This window comes from Falco naumanni, chromosome 9, assembly GCF_017639655.2.
Source record: "Falco naumanni isolate bFalNau1 chromosome 9, bFalNau1.pat, whole genome shotgun sequence".
Classification (NCBI taxonomy): domain Eukaryota; kingdom Metazoa; phylum Chordata; class Aves; order Falconiformes; family Falconidae; genus Falco; species Falco naumanni.
This window is the reverse complement of record NC_054062.1, coordinates 15,174,171-15,186,880: the sequence shown is the minus strand read 5'-3', so window position 1 is coordinate 15,186,880 and position 12,710 is coordinate 15,174,171. Positions and strand designations below refer to the sequence as shown.

Genomic DNA, 12,710 nt, shown 5'->3' with positions numbered 1-12,710 from the left:
GTGACCTGCCTCCGCCTCCTCCTCCGGGGAGCACGCAGGGGGCGGCGGCGGGGGCCGGTCGCCCGCCACTAGCCCCGCCGACGGGCGCCGGGGTCCGAGCGGCGCCCCCCCCCGCCTGCCCTGCCCTGCCCTCCCGCCGCACGCAGGAAGTTCACCCGGCCGCGGCTCTGCCCGCCCCGGCCGCCGCAGCGCTCCCCGCGGCGGGCAACTAGAGGCACACCCGGCGGTGCGGCGGCCGGGGGCTCCGGCCGGACCCCGCCGCCTGCGGAGCGGAGCGGGGGCCGCAACCGCAGCCGCCCGCCCCCGGCCCTCGCTCCCGCCCTCCCTCCGCGGGCGGGGGTAACCGACTGCAGTGGCCGCTCCGGCGGCCGCGCCCCGGCTGCAGCCCCCCGGGCGGGCGGCGGCGCTGCGGGAGCCCCGGGAGCGCCCCCGGCGGCCACACCCCGCGGCGGGCCGGGGCCGGCGGAGGGAGGGGGCCGGCGCGGGGTGTCTCCGAGCCAGTTCTCGCGGTGCTGGCCAGGCTCAGCCTCCTTCCCCTCCCCGGCGAGCGGTGACTGTGCACGGCGGAGCGGGGAGCGCCGAGCCGGGCGCGGGGGGAGCCCGCGCCGCCCTACCGAGCCAGGAGGGAGCCCGCCCCGGCAGCGCGCCCGCCCGGCACGGCACGGCGCGGCACGGCTCGTCCCGGCCGCCCTGCCCCATGCCCCAGCGGCGCTGAGCCTCCCGCAGCCCGAACATGGCCACCACGGCAACGTGCACCCGCTTCACCGACGAGTACCAGCTCTACGAGGAGCTTGGCAAGTACGGAGCCCGCGCCGCGCCCCGCCGCCCGCCCCGGCCCCGGGACCCGCCGGCGCTGCCCGGAGCCTCCCGCGCCGGCCGCTCGGCTCAGCCGGGAGCCGGAGGGAGGATTAGCCGCGGCGGCTGTAATCCGGTTCTGCAACCCCCCGTCCGCCCCGGCGGCATCGCCGCTGGAGGGAAAGGTGCTCCTGCGGCCCCGGCTCGTCCCCGCCGCCGGACTGCGTGTCCCCGCGGGCTGCTCGCCGCTCCTGCCGCCCGGCAGGTCCCCTCTGCCCGCCTCGGGACGCGGCTGCCGCCGGCCCCTGCCGCGCCGCCTCCCCGCCGCACGCTCCCCCGGCCGGGACGCGGCACGGTGCCCGCCGCTCTGCGATGCTCCGCGCCCCGCTTCCTCGTCCCCTGCGAAGGGACGGGCTGCTGTTGCACCGCGCTTCTCCTGCCCTCCCTCCTTCCCTGCCGCTCCGCACTTGTCTCTGCATTGGCAGACCTGCTGCTGCACCCTAGGACCAGGGCTCTGCAGGGGCACCCCTTGGGACAGGAAAGCAGCGTGGCAGTGGCCGGGGTGGGATGGTGGGGACAGTGCTTTCCTGGGTGCTGCTGCTGCTGCTCTCCCCCTCCCTCCCTGCACCAAGCGCTGGGCTCTGCTGCATCCCTCCTCTCCAGCCCCGTGTCCCCGTCCCTCCCCACGATGCTGCAGCTGTGTGTCACCGGGCCCGGGCCCCGGTGCTGGTGCTCACCTTGCTGCTTATTGGTTTGTATGTAGAGGTTGAGGAAGGGGAGAAAAAGGCAGGACTCCGCAGTATCAGGAGAATTCAGGCTATTTTAGGCTCTCTGTAGGGCTAACTGTCTTGTGGGGCCCTTGTGCAGCTCCTCTTCCCCTTTCTTACACTTTTAATATGTACATTTGTCCATAGACATGGGTTCATGTTCCTGGTCTGAAGGACTTGGAATTTTCTGCCAGTTTTCTCTTATTTGCCCTTTTCCCCTTTTCAGATCTCTCCTGTCAAGCCAGTTGTTACTCTTTTCCCACCCTGTTTTGTTGGTTTTGGTTGTGTTTTTGGTGTTGTTTTTCTTTTTTTAAAAAAAAGCGACGGCTTTCAAGCACTCATCTGTGTAGTCCTAGAGATGTTGAGTCCCTGTCTTTTCACCTTGGTCTCCGTTGTATCATCTTTTCTCACAGAAATCCTTCTTCCCCCTCTCTCTGATGTCTTCTCCAAGTGGCTTTTTGGAATAGTTGTAATTATATTAATAGCTCCAGCCTGAGAAAATGCTCAAAGCCTTGTAGTTTCCTACCTACTTCCTTAATAGGTGCACACTTATCCCCATTTTGCAGGTAGGTAGAGAGATGTAAGAGAACTAGTAACTTCTGCAAAGTGTTGCAGCGATTTTGTGACCCAGCTGGCACTTGAACGTGGGAGAAATGAGTCCTGGTTGTGTGATGTAACTGCTGGGGATACTGTCTTTGGGAGACGGACTTACCGGCTAGTGTTTGCAGCATCGTTCTGGGCTGCTTGTTTCCTGTTCATCAAGCCCTTCATGTCGTGTTTCTGTGTCCGTATGGTCCCTCTGTCCCTGCACAGTGTGCTGTTCTTACCGTGCTGTCTGTGAGGGGGCTTGAGGGGTCTTCAGGGGGGGCTCAAGTATCATCTAGGCTAGGTTCTCTTTGTTGATCAGACAGATGTGCTGTTCATCAGAGTCTCGTGTGTGGTTTCCCTCCTGTATGTCTTCTGTCCTGTCCTTAATCTGGTTAGCTCTGGGGGTAGAAATTGCTGCTACTGTACTCACATTTTCAGTTTCATAGCTCCTACCCTCTTTAATTTTCTTCTAGGGGAGCCTTCTCTGTGGTCCGCAGATGTGTAAAGAAAAGTTCATCACAGGAATATGCTGCAAAAATCATCAACACCAAAAAACTGTCAGCCAGAGGTTAGTGTCTCGACGTACCTTTCTTCCTTTTATTAATAGAAAATACTTCACTGGCGTTGAAGTTTTAATAAGTCTAAGCGTTCTGAAGTTGCTTGTCTCAGTCGTTACTTCAGCGTTACAAAATAATTGAGGTGTGTGGCAAAGAGGAGATTGAAAGGAGGTAGTGTAGGATGATAGAAAGATTCCTGTATCTGGCAACGGATGCTCTGTGAAGTGATGTTGTCTTTTTTCTCTTTGAGATCTTTCTTCTGCAAGCTGAGCTAGAGGTATGTTTATAGAAGGTTTATTTACGTGTGTGTGTACCGATCACTCATAATAAAGAGAAATGTTGCAGACTGATTTTGCTGAATGTGTTTCCTACCTAGGAGATCTGTCTTACCAGAACAGATGTTTTGGGTTTGGTTTTTTTTTTTTCCCGAAGGGTAGACACTGTATGCCTTGCTCCTTTCATGCTGCAGTTAAACGTGGTGTGTTTGGAAACTAACGGATTTGTCTTGTAAGGCAGAAGTAGGTTGGATGAAGAAATCTTGCAAATTTGACTTCAACAAATTAGAACAAGTATTATTATTTTTTTTGCTTTTGTTAGTCCTGGAGACTTCCAAAACCTGAAACCAGACTGTAGTGTTCTGAAAAGAAAAAACGTATCTTAACTCTTCTTCCCCCAAGCTCTTGGTCTTCTCTTTTCCAGGGACGTATGTATGCACAAAGGGTAGTGTACCTTGCAGTATGCAGGGAATGTTTATCTTCTACTGTGTAGGGAATCCCTTACAGGGATTAAAGTTGCTTCCTGGGCGGGGTGGATACGGGGGAGAGTGAGAGAAACTGAACTCTGCAGTAAAAGATGCTGAAAGCAGAGTGTGCAGCAAGTTGAGGTGCCAGAGGCAACTCTTTGTAGGAAAGGTGAACACAACAAGATCTAATGCTTAGAAGGCTTTCAGATTTGGCAAAAATTAATTTATTAGGCTCTCGACTAACTTGCTAGTTGAATAGATGGCTTAGTAGGGGGGTTGACAGAAATGGAAAAAAAAAAAAAGCAGGAGTAGGAGGCAAATGATACTGATAAATGGTTTAGAAGTGAAGAACATTTTGCCTAATCCCTATAAAAGAGAAAAATAGAATATGTATTTGCCTTTTTGCTGGAATACAAAATGTGATGATAAGAGCAGAAGACTGCTTAAAGAATGGTGAAAAATGCATGGAGAAGTAGTGTGTGCTGTGCTGTAAAAGTTGTGGTCAGTTGTGGGGTTTTTTTTTGGGAGGGTGGGGTGGGTTTGCTTTGTGGAATTAAGCATGTGTGATAATGTGTTGTTTTGATATCTAGCCTGAGTGAGGTCATGTTGGGGACCAGCCAGTGGAGCCCCAGATTGTTCAGGAGGTGGCTGCAGATCCTGTGGGAATTGGTGTCCTCTCCATGGTCAGGTGACAGTGCCCGCTGATGTAGGTAGGATATCCAATCTCTTGAGTTCAAAATTAGTTCAACTTAATATGGGAGAGGTTTGAAGGGTGGCTTTGCTTTGCTGGTAGCTGTTAATGCCGTGTTTGCTCCGCAGAGTTCCCCATCCATCCTGTAGCAAAGACTACAGTTCAGGAGAGCCATCTTCTCAGATGCTGGTGGACACAAACCTGCTTAGAGAAGGGAGAGGGTAGCTTGATAAACCCATTGCAAATGAGAAACCGTTTCCTTACAAAGGAAGTGGCGTTGAAATTAAGTCTGGAAATAAGAAAAATGGGGAATACTGCAGAATGAATATAGCTTAAACAGAATTCAGAAATGTATTAGCAGAAGTCCAAAAGTACCAGAAGAACTGATTAAGTCAGTTTTTAAGTCTTTGGGCACCTAGTCAGTTACAGAGGGAAAAATATATAGGTTCTAATTGCTTTTCATGTCAAGGTGTTGACAGTTTTATGACCCAGCAAGGAGGACAAGTAAGTATGGGTGAATACAGGCCATGTTTTGATCTACTACTTAGTTTCTAGATTTCATATCTTCCTATAAATAAAATACGTTGAGGATACTAGCCTGATCGTCAGCTACATAACTTGAGGCAGCTGGCAATGATTTACTTACAAAGGTAGGTAAAGTAGGTTAGGTGGAGTGCGAGTGTGGGGAAAGCCAAGGAAGGACATAGATGTTTCTGCTAGTACAGAAGAGTGTAAAAACCAAGGGACTGATCAGGTTTTGTTGAAGTCTTATCTGAGGACTAAAGAATCTGCGTTTACAGTGAGAAGTGGATGGTGACTTCAGCTGAATACATAGGTTCCTCAGTTATTCCAGCTGTGTTTGCTGATAGCTCAAGTGGTTAGTGCAAAACGGGACTGAATATTTTCATAGGAACATAGTGAATTCACCTCGGAATAGGTCTTTAAAGCACTGAGGGAAAAATGTGTGCTATTTAGACATTGCAGCTGTAAATCAATGATTAGGGAGATTCAATTCAGCAACCTGAAAATGAAAGTCTCACAAAAATGCATTTTAGAAAGCTGTCTCCCACAGGAGGAGAATCACAGTGTTAATTCTGCAGTATCCTGGATATATGTTGCCTGATGCTTCCTTCTCCGGGGGGGGGGGGGGGGGGGGGGGGGGGGGTCGGGCGGGCGGCATGTCTCTGTCCAGCAGTACATAGGCAGGGGGCTCTCCTGCACGCCCAACTGCATGCCTGCCTGTTGTGCAGGTTAACCCCCTCAATCCTGATCTGCCTCCCATGTTGTTGGCTTTCTTCTGGGCTTGGTCACAGCGCCAGAATATTCCCTCATGTGAGGACACCCTGCCCCTCTCCAACTCAAGTGTAGCTGCATTTGAAATTTGCAGAATTTGAACTTGTGTAGATGCTTGATGTAGTGATGGCTTCCGCAAGAGTCAGTGTCTGGCTGCTGCTGAGAAATAAGTCTTGCCCATCACTACTTTGCTGAAGTTCTGCCTGCTGTATAGTGCTTCCTCTGGTAATGTACAGGGGAATGGTAACAAAACCTTGCTCTCCTTCTGCAGTACTTCTTGTTACCTGTATTTTTCGAGACTGTTGATGACGAAATACTAGATAGCTGTCTGGGAAGTGCTGAATAGCTTGCCGTAGGTAGCAGAGAAGGAGGAAGAGGAACACTTCAGGGTGAATTGTGTGCATTTAAATGGTTATATATTACTTGACATGTTTATCAAACTGTTTTCTTAAAGCAGTAAAGAGTTGAAGAGGTGTGGTGCTGTTACAGGGCTTCTCTGTGAAAGCAAGGAGGATGAATGTGGTGCTGGTCTTTGTGAAGGGCAGTCTGAACAACTTCAGTCTAGTAAAGCTTCACACTTTGTGAAATACAAAGTCAGATGTCGAGAGGAGAGTCTCTGTTTCCCTATTGTCTTTGATTTTTTGGATGCCTGTTCTCTCTCTGTTTTAATAAATCCTGTCAGTAAGAGCTGGTCTAGATTAAAATTTATATTTCTGCTTTAATAAAGTATTTGCTGTTATTCATCATTTTTTGGTGCTTAAGACTGCCCAAGAGTATGCTAGGACCTTTAACGTTAAATAGGGGCCAAATGCTTGTGGAAAGAGAGGGGAAACAGACTTCACCATAGTCAGCGTTCAGCTAACATATAAGAGCAGCGGTTATTACACATGGGGGAAATACAATGCTTCAGTCATGTGAAATTCCTATGGGATTGAACGCATGGGCTTTTACCAGAGCTACGGGTAGAGGGAAGTAATAACTGTAGTTTTTTGGAAGTTGTCTTGTGGGTGTCACCAGAATACTTCTTAAACATGAAAATTCATAGCAAGTAGTGCTTTGGTTCTTGGGCAGCAAAGTTCAAATAAAGTAAAATTGCTTGCAGCGATCAAAAGGATCAAGAGAGAAGCAGTAGCTTTAGTAGCAATAAGGAAATATGCAGGACTTGACTCTCCAGCACATGCTTTTGAGAAAGTCCTGCGCTGGAAAGGGGTAGGCAGAGCTCTGTCCTGTGGTAATTTTTAGGATGTTGTTTATATCAATAGTGTATAGTGATCCTATCACCATGTGTAGGATTTTGGGGCCTTTTTTTTTTTTTTTTATGTGTGGGGTGGGAGAAATCTCTGTGTGTTACATCTATTGTTAAATTTCGTTTGCTGCTGAAAATCTGTGTCTTTCAACTCTTTAAGTGACATCTCTGGATTAAAAAAGTGAAAAGCAGCCGTCTTGGAAGTTAGACAGCTTCACTGCTTTCTCCTTTGCTTTTGTGTCTTTGCTTTTGCCTGTGGAACAGAGGTGGATTCTTGCTCTCCATCTTTCCAAATCTGTAAATCAGAAAAAAAATTGCAGTTTACAGAGTTATTTTGTTGTTATTCCAGTAGGAGATTATGTGGATTGTGGGAGGAGCAGGGAATTACTTCTGTGTATCAAACCCTGACAGGATAAAAGCTTTCTCTCTGCACTTCCAACTCAGTTTTTTTTTCATACATCTTGCTCCTGTTCTGGCTTTCAGTTCCACAGTGATTGGGGCTTTACACTATGTTTTGTTGAAGGTGTCAATACTAGTTTCCCTGGCCACTGAAACATTGAGCTTGAATGCGGCAGTGGAAGTTGAGCAACGTCAGTCCTTAACCTCTATCTTGATCTGCTCTGTAAATGTTCTTCGCCGGTGTTTGAGTTAGGACTGTCTTGTGGCTGCCAGGTTTGAAGTCCCCTGTGGGCTCCAGCACACCCGCTTGAATTGGATGCGTGCAGCGGTGGTGCACTGCAGCCCGGCAGATCCCTGCCAGAGCGAGGGAGCCCAGCACACCCGTCACAGATGGCTGAAGCGCAAATCCGAACCCGTGTAGAAACGTCCTGTAATAGGTGTCCTCGCTGCGTGCCTGTGGTTGTCAGCTGGGGACAAACGCCCTTTGTCGGAGAGGACGGCAAATCAAACCCTGTCTGCTCAGCTGTACTTGCTGAGCAGCCAAATCGGGTCTGGTCATTTGGTGCGGGAGAGGAGGTGCCCTTCCCGCAGGGTGGGCCTTGGGCTGAGTGTCAGGAGCTTCCCCGCACCCCCACTCCTCCTCCCCCTCCCCTCTGCTGCCTGCCCGGAGTCTGGGAGATGCCGTGATTAGGGAGCGTCTGTGGGAGATCATCTGCAGCGGCGGCTGGGGATTTTTTGGAGGTCTTTGCGCACGTGGAGGGGTTGGAGGGATGCAGGGAGCAGAGCAGAGAGTGCTGCCCCCCCGGCCCCCCGAGTGGTGCGTGTGGCTGGGGGCTGCCTGGCAGGCAGCCGGGAGGGGCTGGGGGCTGCAGGCGAGGAATGGGCCGGGCGGTGGGCGCATGGGTAGCGGTGGGCGCATGGGTAGCGCGCGGCTGAACTCTCCGCTCTGCACCGCAGCACACATGCGTGCAGCGGGGGGCGGCGGGGGGGCTGCTCTGCTGATGTCAGAAACTGCAGCCCTCTGCCTCCCGCCAGCAGCCTGCCTCCCCCTCCTCTTCCTCCCCACCTCCGCCTGCAGCCCCCTGCTTGGGGGAAGAGGGGCTCGAGCGGCGTATGTCACCAGGGGAAAGAAATTACACTGGAAGAGGTGTTTGGAGAGTAGGAGGGGTGTGTGTGAGAGGAGAGACCCTGACCTTGGGAGCCTGGGGAGGGGGGGCCGCCGAGGGTCAGCCTGGTTTTTTTCGCCTGCCACAGCACATGGATACGGCAGGAGAGCGCCCTGGCGTGAGAGCCAGCAGAGATTGGCGGGGTGCGAGCCGTGGGAGCCTTGCTTTCGCTGTCGCTCGCGATGGCCAGAAGCTGGCTTCCTCCCGCTGTGGATGTCAGTGGTGGTTGGGGTTACCCCAGGTTGCCTCTCAGTTTACGCTGTATATTTTATAAAGGAGCTGGAACAGAGCAGACAGGATTTCAGCTCGTGTCTGTCTTCTCAGTGGTCACATTGAGTATTAAATTTCCAGCATTAACAATGAGGAGGGGGGGGCAGTGGGCACACAGATTGGGCAGGAATTCCTAGTGCCTCCACGTGAGGTTGGAGAAAGGGGCTTGGCGAGAGAGTCAGGTTTCTTGTTTTCCCGATATAAACTGGATTTGTGTACGGCAGAGATGTGATTAGACTAACTCCCGCACGTGTCCTGAAGCCCTTGGCTCTAGATCATTTACTCTGATCAGCGAGCCACGATTGAAATATTTCCAGGTGTCCCTGCAGTGAAGAGCGGGATGTCGAGCTCACTTGTAGGTATTTGGGGCAGGGAGAGCTACTTGGATTTCTTGTAAGAAAGATCCAGTGCAAAAGCTATGGGGTGTTTTTGTTGGTTTTGGGGTTTAGCGTGGAAATTTCACTGCCTCCAAATGTAATCCTTCTCTGGACAGTACCAAAGCCATCACTGCCAGCGGAGGACTCATCTGGGGATCATAAAGAAATTAATTTATGAAGAGCGCTTCTCCCCCCCGCCCCCAGCCAGTGGCTTAGCACCACTGAAGTTTTAAGAGAGGGCTATGAAAACCTTTTTGATCCCTTCTATGCCCTGGAAGTATTTTAGTTTTTCTGTCCCTGCAAATTGGGTGAAGACAATTTTTTAAAAGGGAAGTGCGCTAATATAAAAAAGTATCTCTTCACTGTGGCACCTATGAACACCATCTATCTGCCTCACAACCCTGACAACCAGGGCACCGCCTCCCTTTTCATTAATTCTGGCCTATCGCCTCTTTTGATGTTTCAGGTGTTTCTTTTTCTTTCCTCTGTACTTGAAACCTCCTGATTTTCAAGATACCAATTATAATAATAATTTTTCACCGAGGTAATAGACTTTACCAAAAAAATGTTTATTTGCCACTGTTTGACTATAGAGTGAGCTATTGCTGTTGGCTTGGCCAGGAGAAGGGGGCAATATCAGCCGGCACCAGGATCACCAGCACAGGAAAGAAACCTTCAGTGTTGTAAAAAGAAATATGGAGTATCTCACCTTGTGTGTTTGCCTGCAACAGATGTGATGTCAGTGCTCGGTGTAGTCAGCTTGGGGAAAGCAGAGGTGCATCGGCTTCTGAAGGGCAAATGCATATTTAAAATTTTGAGGTCCTCACAAGATTATTACTTTTTTTTAGTGGTTGGAGGAAATATCAGGCTGTAACTTTAACAACTGTAGTTCCTGTTGGCCCTTATGACAGTAAGTTTAATGCTTCAAATTGTGGGGTCCTATGAGTTAGACTGACCTCAGGTTCCTTTTTGTACCTTCTTAAATTTACTGTCTATTGAAAGATCACTGGATGTTTTTCTTACAACTCCCCAAGCATTCTGGTATTACTGGCTGCATGATTTGTGGAGAACAGTGGCAGAATATTTCTGAAGAAGTGTGCTGGCAGTACCTTAGAAGTAAGATTTTTGAATACTGAGGGTAGCCAGAGATCAGTGGAGCATGGTTTTAGCTTTCTGGGGAAACAGTCTATAGTTAGGTTTTAATTCCTCATAGCCTTTTCTACTTGTTACTCTCCAGCTCCCTTGTTTTCTGTTTTAATTTTGAATTTGTTTTGAATGTTCATTTGTCTCTTGTGGATTGGTTACTTTAATCAGTAATTGTATTAATCTATAATGCTTTGATTGAAAATATCCCTTTAGTAATGCTGCTTTACCCTCCTGCTTTCCTCCCAGAGAATATTGCAGGATTCCTGTTGCTCCCACCTGTTAGATGAGCAGACTGGAGAGGATGGTGGTTGGTGCAAGCAGCTAATTACCAATGACTGAGAATAATTCAGAGATGTAAGGAGAGCTGGTTAATGTTGTATCTTGCCTTTTTATGGTGGGGTCAGGAAAGGAGGAGATAACTGTGGCTTTATTCCTGGTGTTGGGATCTGTCTTGCTCTGCTCCTGGCAGTCAGAAGGAGAATTCCCTGTCTCTGAGATGTGAGTTGAGTAAATGTGATGACCTTTCAGAGAATGTGTGTGTGTGCGCGTATAGATGTGATCCTGTACTCTCGGCACTTTCGTGTTATGTTCCTGAGAGCATGAGTTGCATCTCTCTCCAAAGTGGTGACCCGCTGTCCTACTGCTTCAATCCAAAGTTCACATCTTGAGTTAGCTGTCGTCCAGGCACCCGCAGCCCTGGGCTCTCTTGCCTTTCGTATAGCTGGAGTCTGCTCACAGCGGCACTGGGACGAGTCCAGGTTAGTGTCCTGCTCCTGAGAAGGGTGCTAGCTAATATTTTCTCTTTGCTAGAAGGTGCAGGTGATTTGGCTGTTAAACACAAGACCCTTTTTCTCTGGGGCAGCAAAGGGAGCATCTCTCTTTGCAGTGTTACTGTTTGTGTGATTGGAGTCCCAAAAATTGAGCCGAGAGCTGTCTCAGGGAAAAGAGTAGGCATTGTGGGAATGAAGACACAGTTAATTTGGAAAAAAACCCACAAAAACCCAAACTCAAACCCATGCAAACATATCTCTAAGTAAGAAAGGTGCCTGTGAAGGTGAGCCTGGGAGTGGGCATCGTTCTTTGTAGGCACACTGAGCCGAAGGCTGCGTGGCAGCAAAGGCAGGGAGCCAGCCTGCCTGCTGTGGCAGAGCTGCTGCGGTATCTCTGGGGGCTGTTGCCATGATGACAGTGGCAAACAGGGACTGAAAAATTTACCAGATGCGTGTGAGCCAAAGGATTAAACTTTCTCATAGGAGGGAAGGGAGGGGAGGAGGGCGGGTGATGATGTATTAACGAAGGACAGCATCCTAGTGAGAAATACCAGGCTTGCTCTCCTATAGCCACTGGGGTGGTGGGGTGGAATGCAGACTGGCATTCCTCCTCTAGTCTGAGCTCTGAGCAGCACTGCTCTGACAGATTCCCTCTTTGAAGAGGGAGTGAATGCGCCCTGCTTTCGCGGGGTAAATTACCATGATTTGCATTGTTTTGGCAGATGAAATGTAAGAAGTGGAAAAGATGGTCTCTTTTTTTTTTTTTTTCATCCTTTTTTTCTCTTCCCTATACCCACAAATAACTCTAGTTCCCCGTCTTGTGCTTAGAGCTTTCCCTTATCAGAGCTGGTGCAAATAATCAAGTTCCAGTGTTGCCTGCAGGTTTCACGCTATCCAGCATGAAGCTAACCAGCCTGCAGTGGTGTTTCAGTAAAGCAAGGCTGTTTCATTGAAAAATGTCTGATGCAAACCCACGTCAGCACTGTTAGGGCTAGTACTGGTCTTGACCCTGCGTGCTGCTTTTGTCCCTGCTGGTTTCCCTTCCCGGAGCTCGAGCACTGTCCCTGCGTATCAGAGCTGATAGCGTTGTGGGGAAGGCGCAGGTGGTGGGCAGGTAGAGCGTGGGAGAGGTTGGGCATGGTCAGCTTTCCCTCCACCAGAGTCTGAGAGAAGTCCTGCTAGTGCCCTGTGCTGCAGCCTCCGCCGTGGAGGTTGACCGTTGTGAGGATTGGTCCTAGAAGAATTAGTGATCTGCTGTTGGCTGGGGAGCCAAGGAGCTCAGGGGGTCTCTGCCCTCGGTGCCCCAAATCTCAGTGCCCCATAGCTCAAAAGGTGGTACCGCTTGATTGTTTGCAGTAATGCAAGTTATCATGGTACCTTTTTGCAGGCTGCTTCAGGAAAGACTTATCTGGTTGTGCCTGGCAAACCTCTGAGCAGCAATACTCACGCTAGCATAAAATGTTTGTCTGCAGACTTGGTTAGCTAGAATTGTGGTCATTAAACCCAGTTTCTTTCTATAAGGGCTTCTTCAACTTAAAATATTTATTTATGGAATGAGACATAAATATCTATGGAAATTAATGGTATAGGTTTTTCCCACTGGCCCAAATCCCAGAGGGTTTATTTAAGCCCCTGTGAATACAGGCCATAAGTGAAAACAAGGATGTTAAGGCTTCAAAGCCATGTCCCAAAAGCTTGTGGAAAGGATTCTTTCCTTTTCCTTCCCTCACTTCTCCACTTCCAGGGACCTGAGTTAGCTGGTGTAGGCTGCAGCTTTTCTAGTGGAGTAACTCAGTATTTGGATGTGCTTTATCTTCTGCTGTTACTGTGTCATCTCAGCTAAGTCAGTTGGTGTAGACTGTGGTAAGTGATAGCCGTGAAGAGAGAGATGTCATTTCTTGAC

At 50.0% G+C, this 12,710-nt stretch overlaps 1 protein-coding gene across 12 annotated transcripts in view; it reads left to right on the top strand.

Moving 5' to 3' along the window:
• The first annotated feature begins 482 nt into the window (after nucleotides 1-482).
• Nucleotides 483-12,710, top strand: part of CAMK2G (calcium/calmodulin dependent protein kinase II gamma) — a 121,556-nt gene continuing 109,328 nt past the window's right edge. For 3 of the 12 annotated variants that reach the window (XM_040607743.1, XM_040607746.1, XM_040607744.1), the window contains exons 1-2: nucleotides 491-798; nucleotides 2,624-2,718. In XM_040607743.1, coding sequence (XP_040463677.1) covers nucleotides 734-798; nucleotides 2,624-2,718 — 160 coding nt within the window. In that variant the 5' untranslated portion in view covers nucleotides 491-733. Of the gene's footprint in view, nucleotides 799-2,623; nucleotides 2,719-12,710 lie in introns of all 12 variants that reach the window. The other 9 variants (XM_040607735.1, XM_040607737.1, XM_040607736.1 and 6 more) reach the window with 9 other exon arrangements.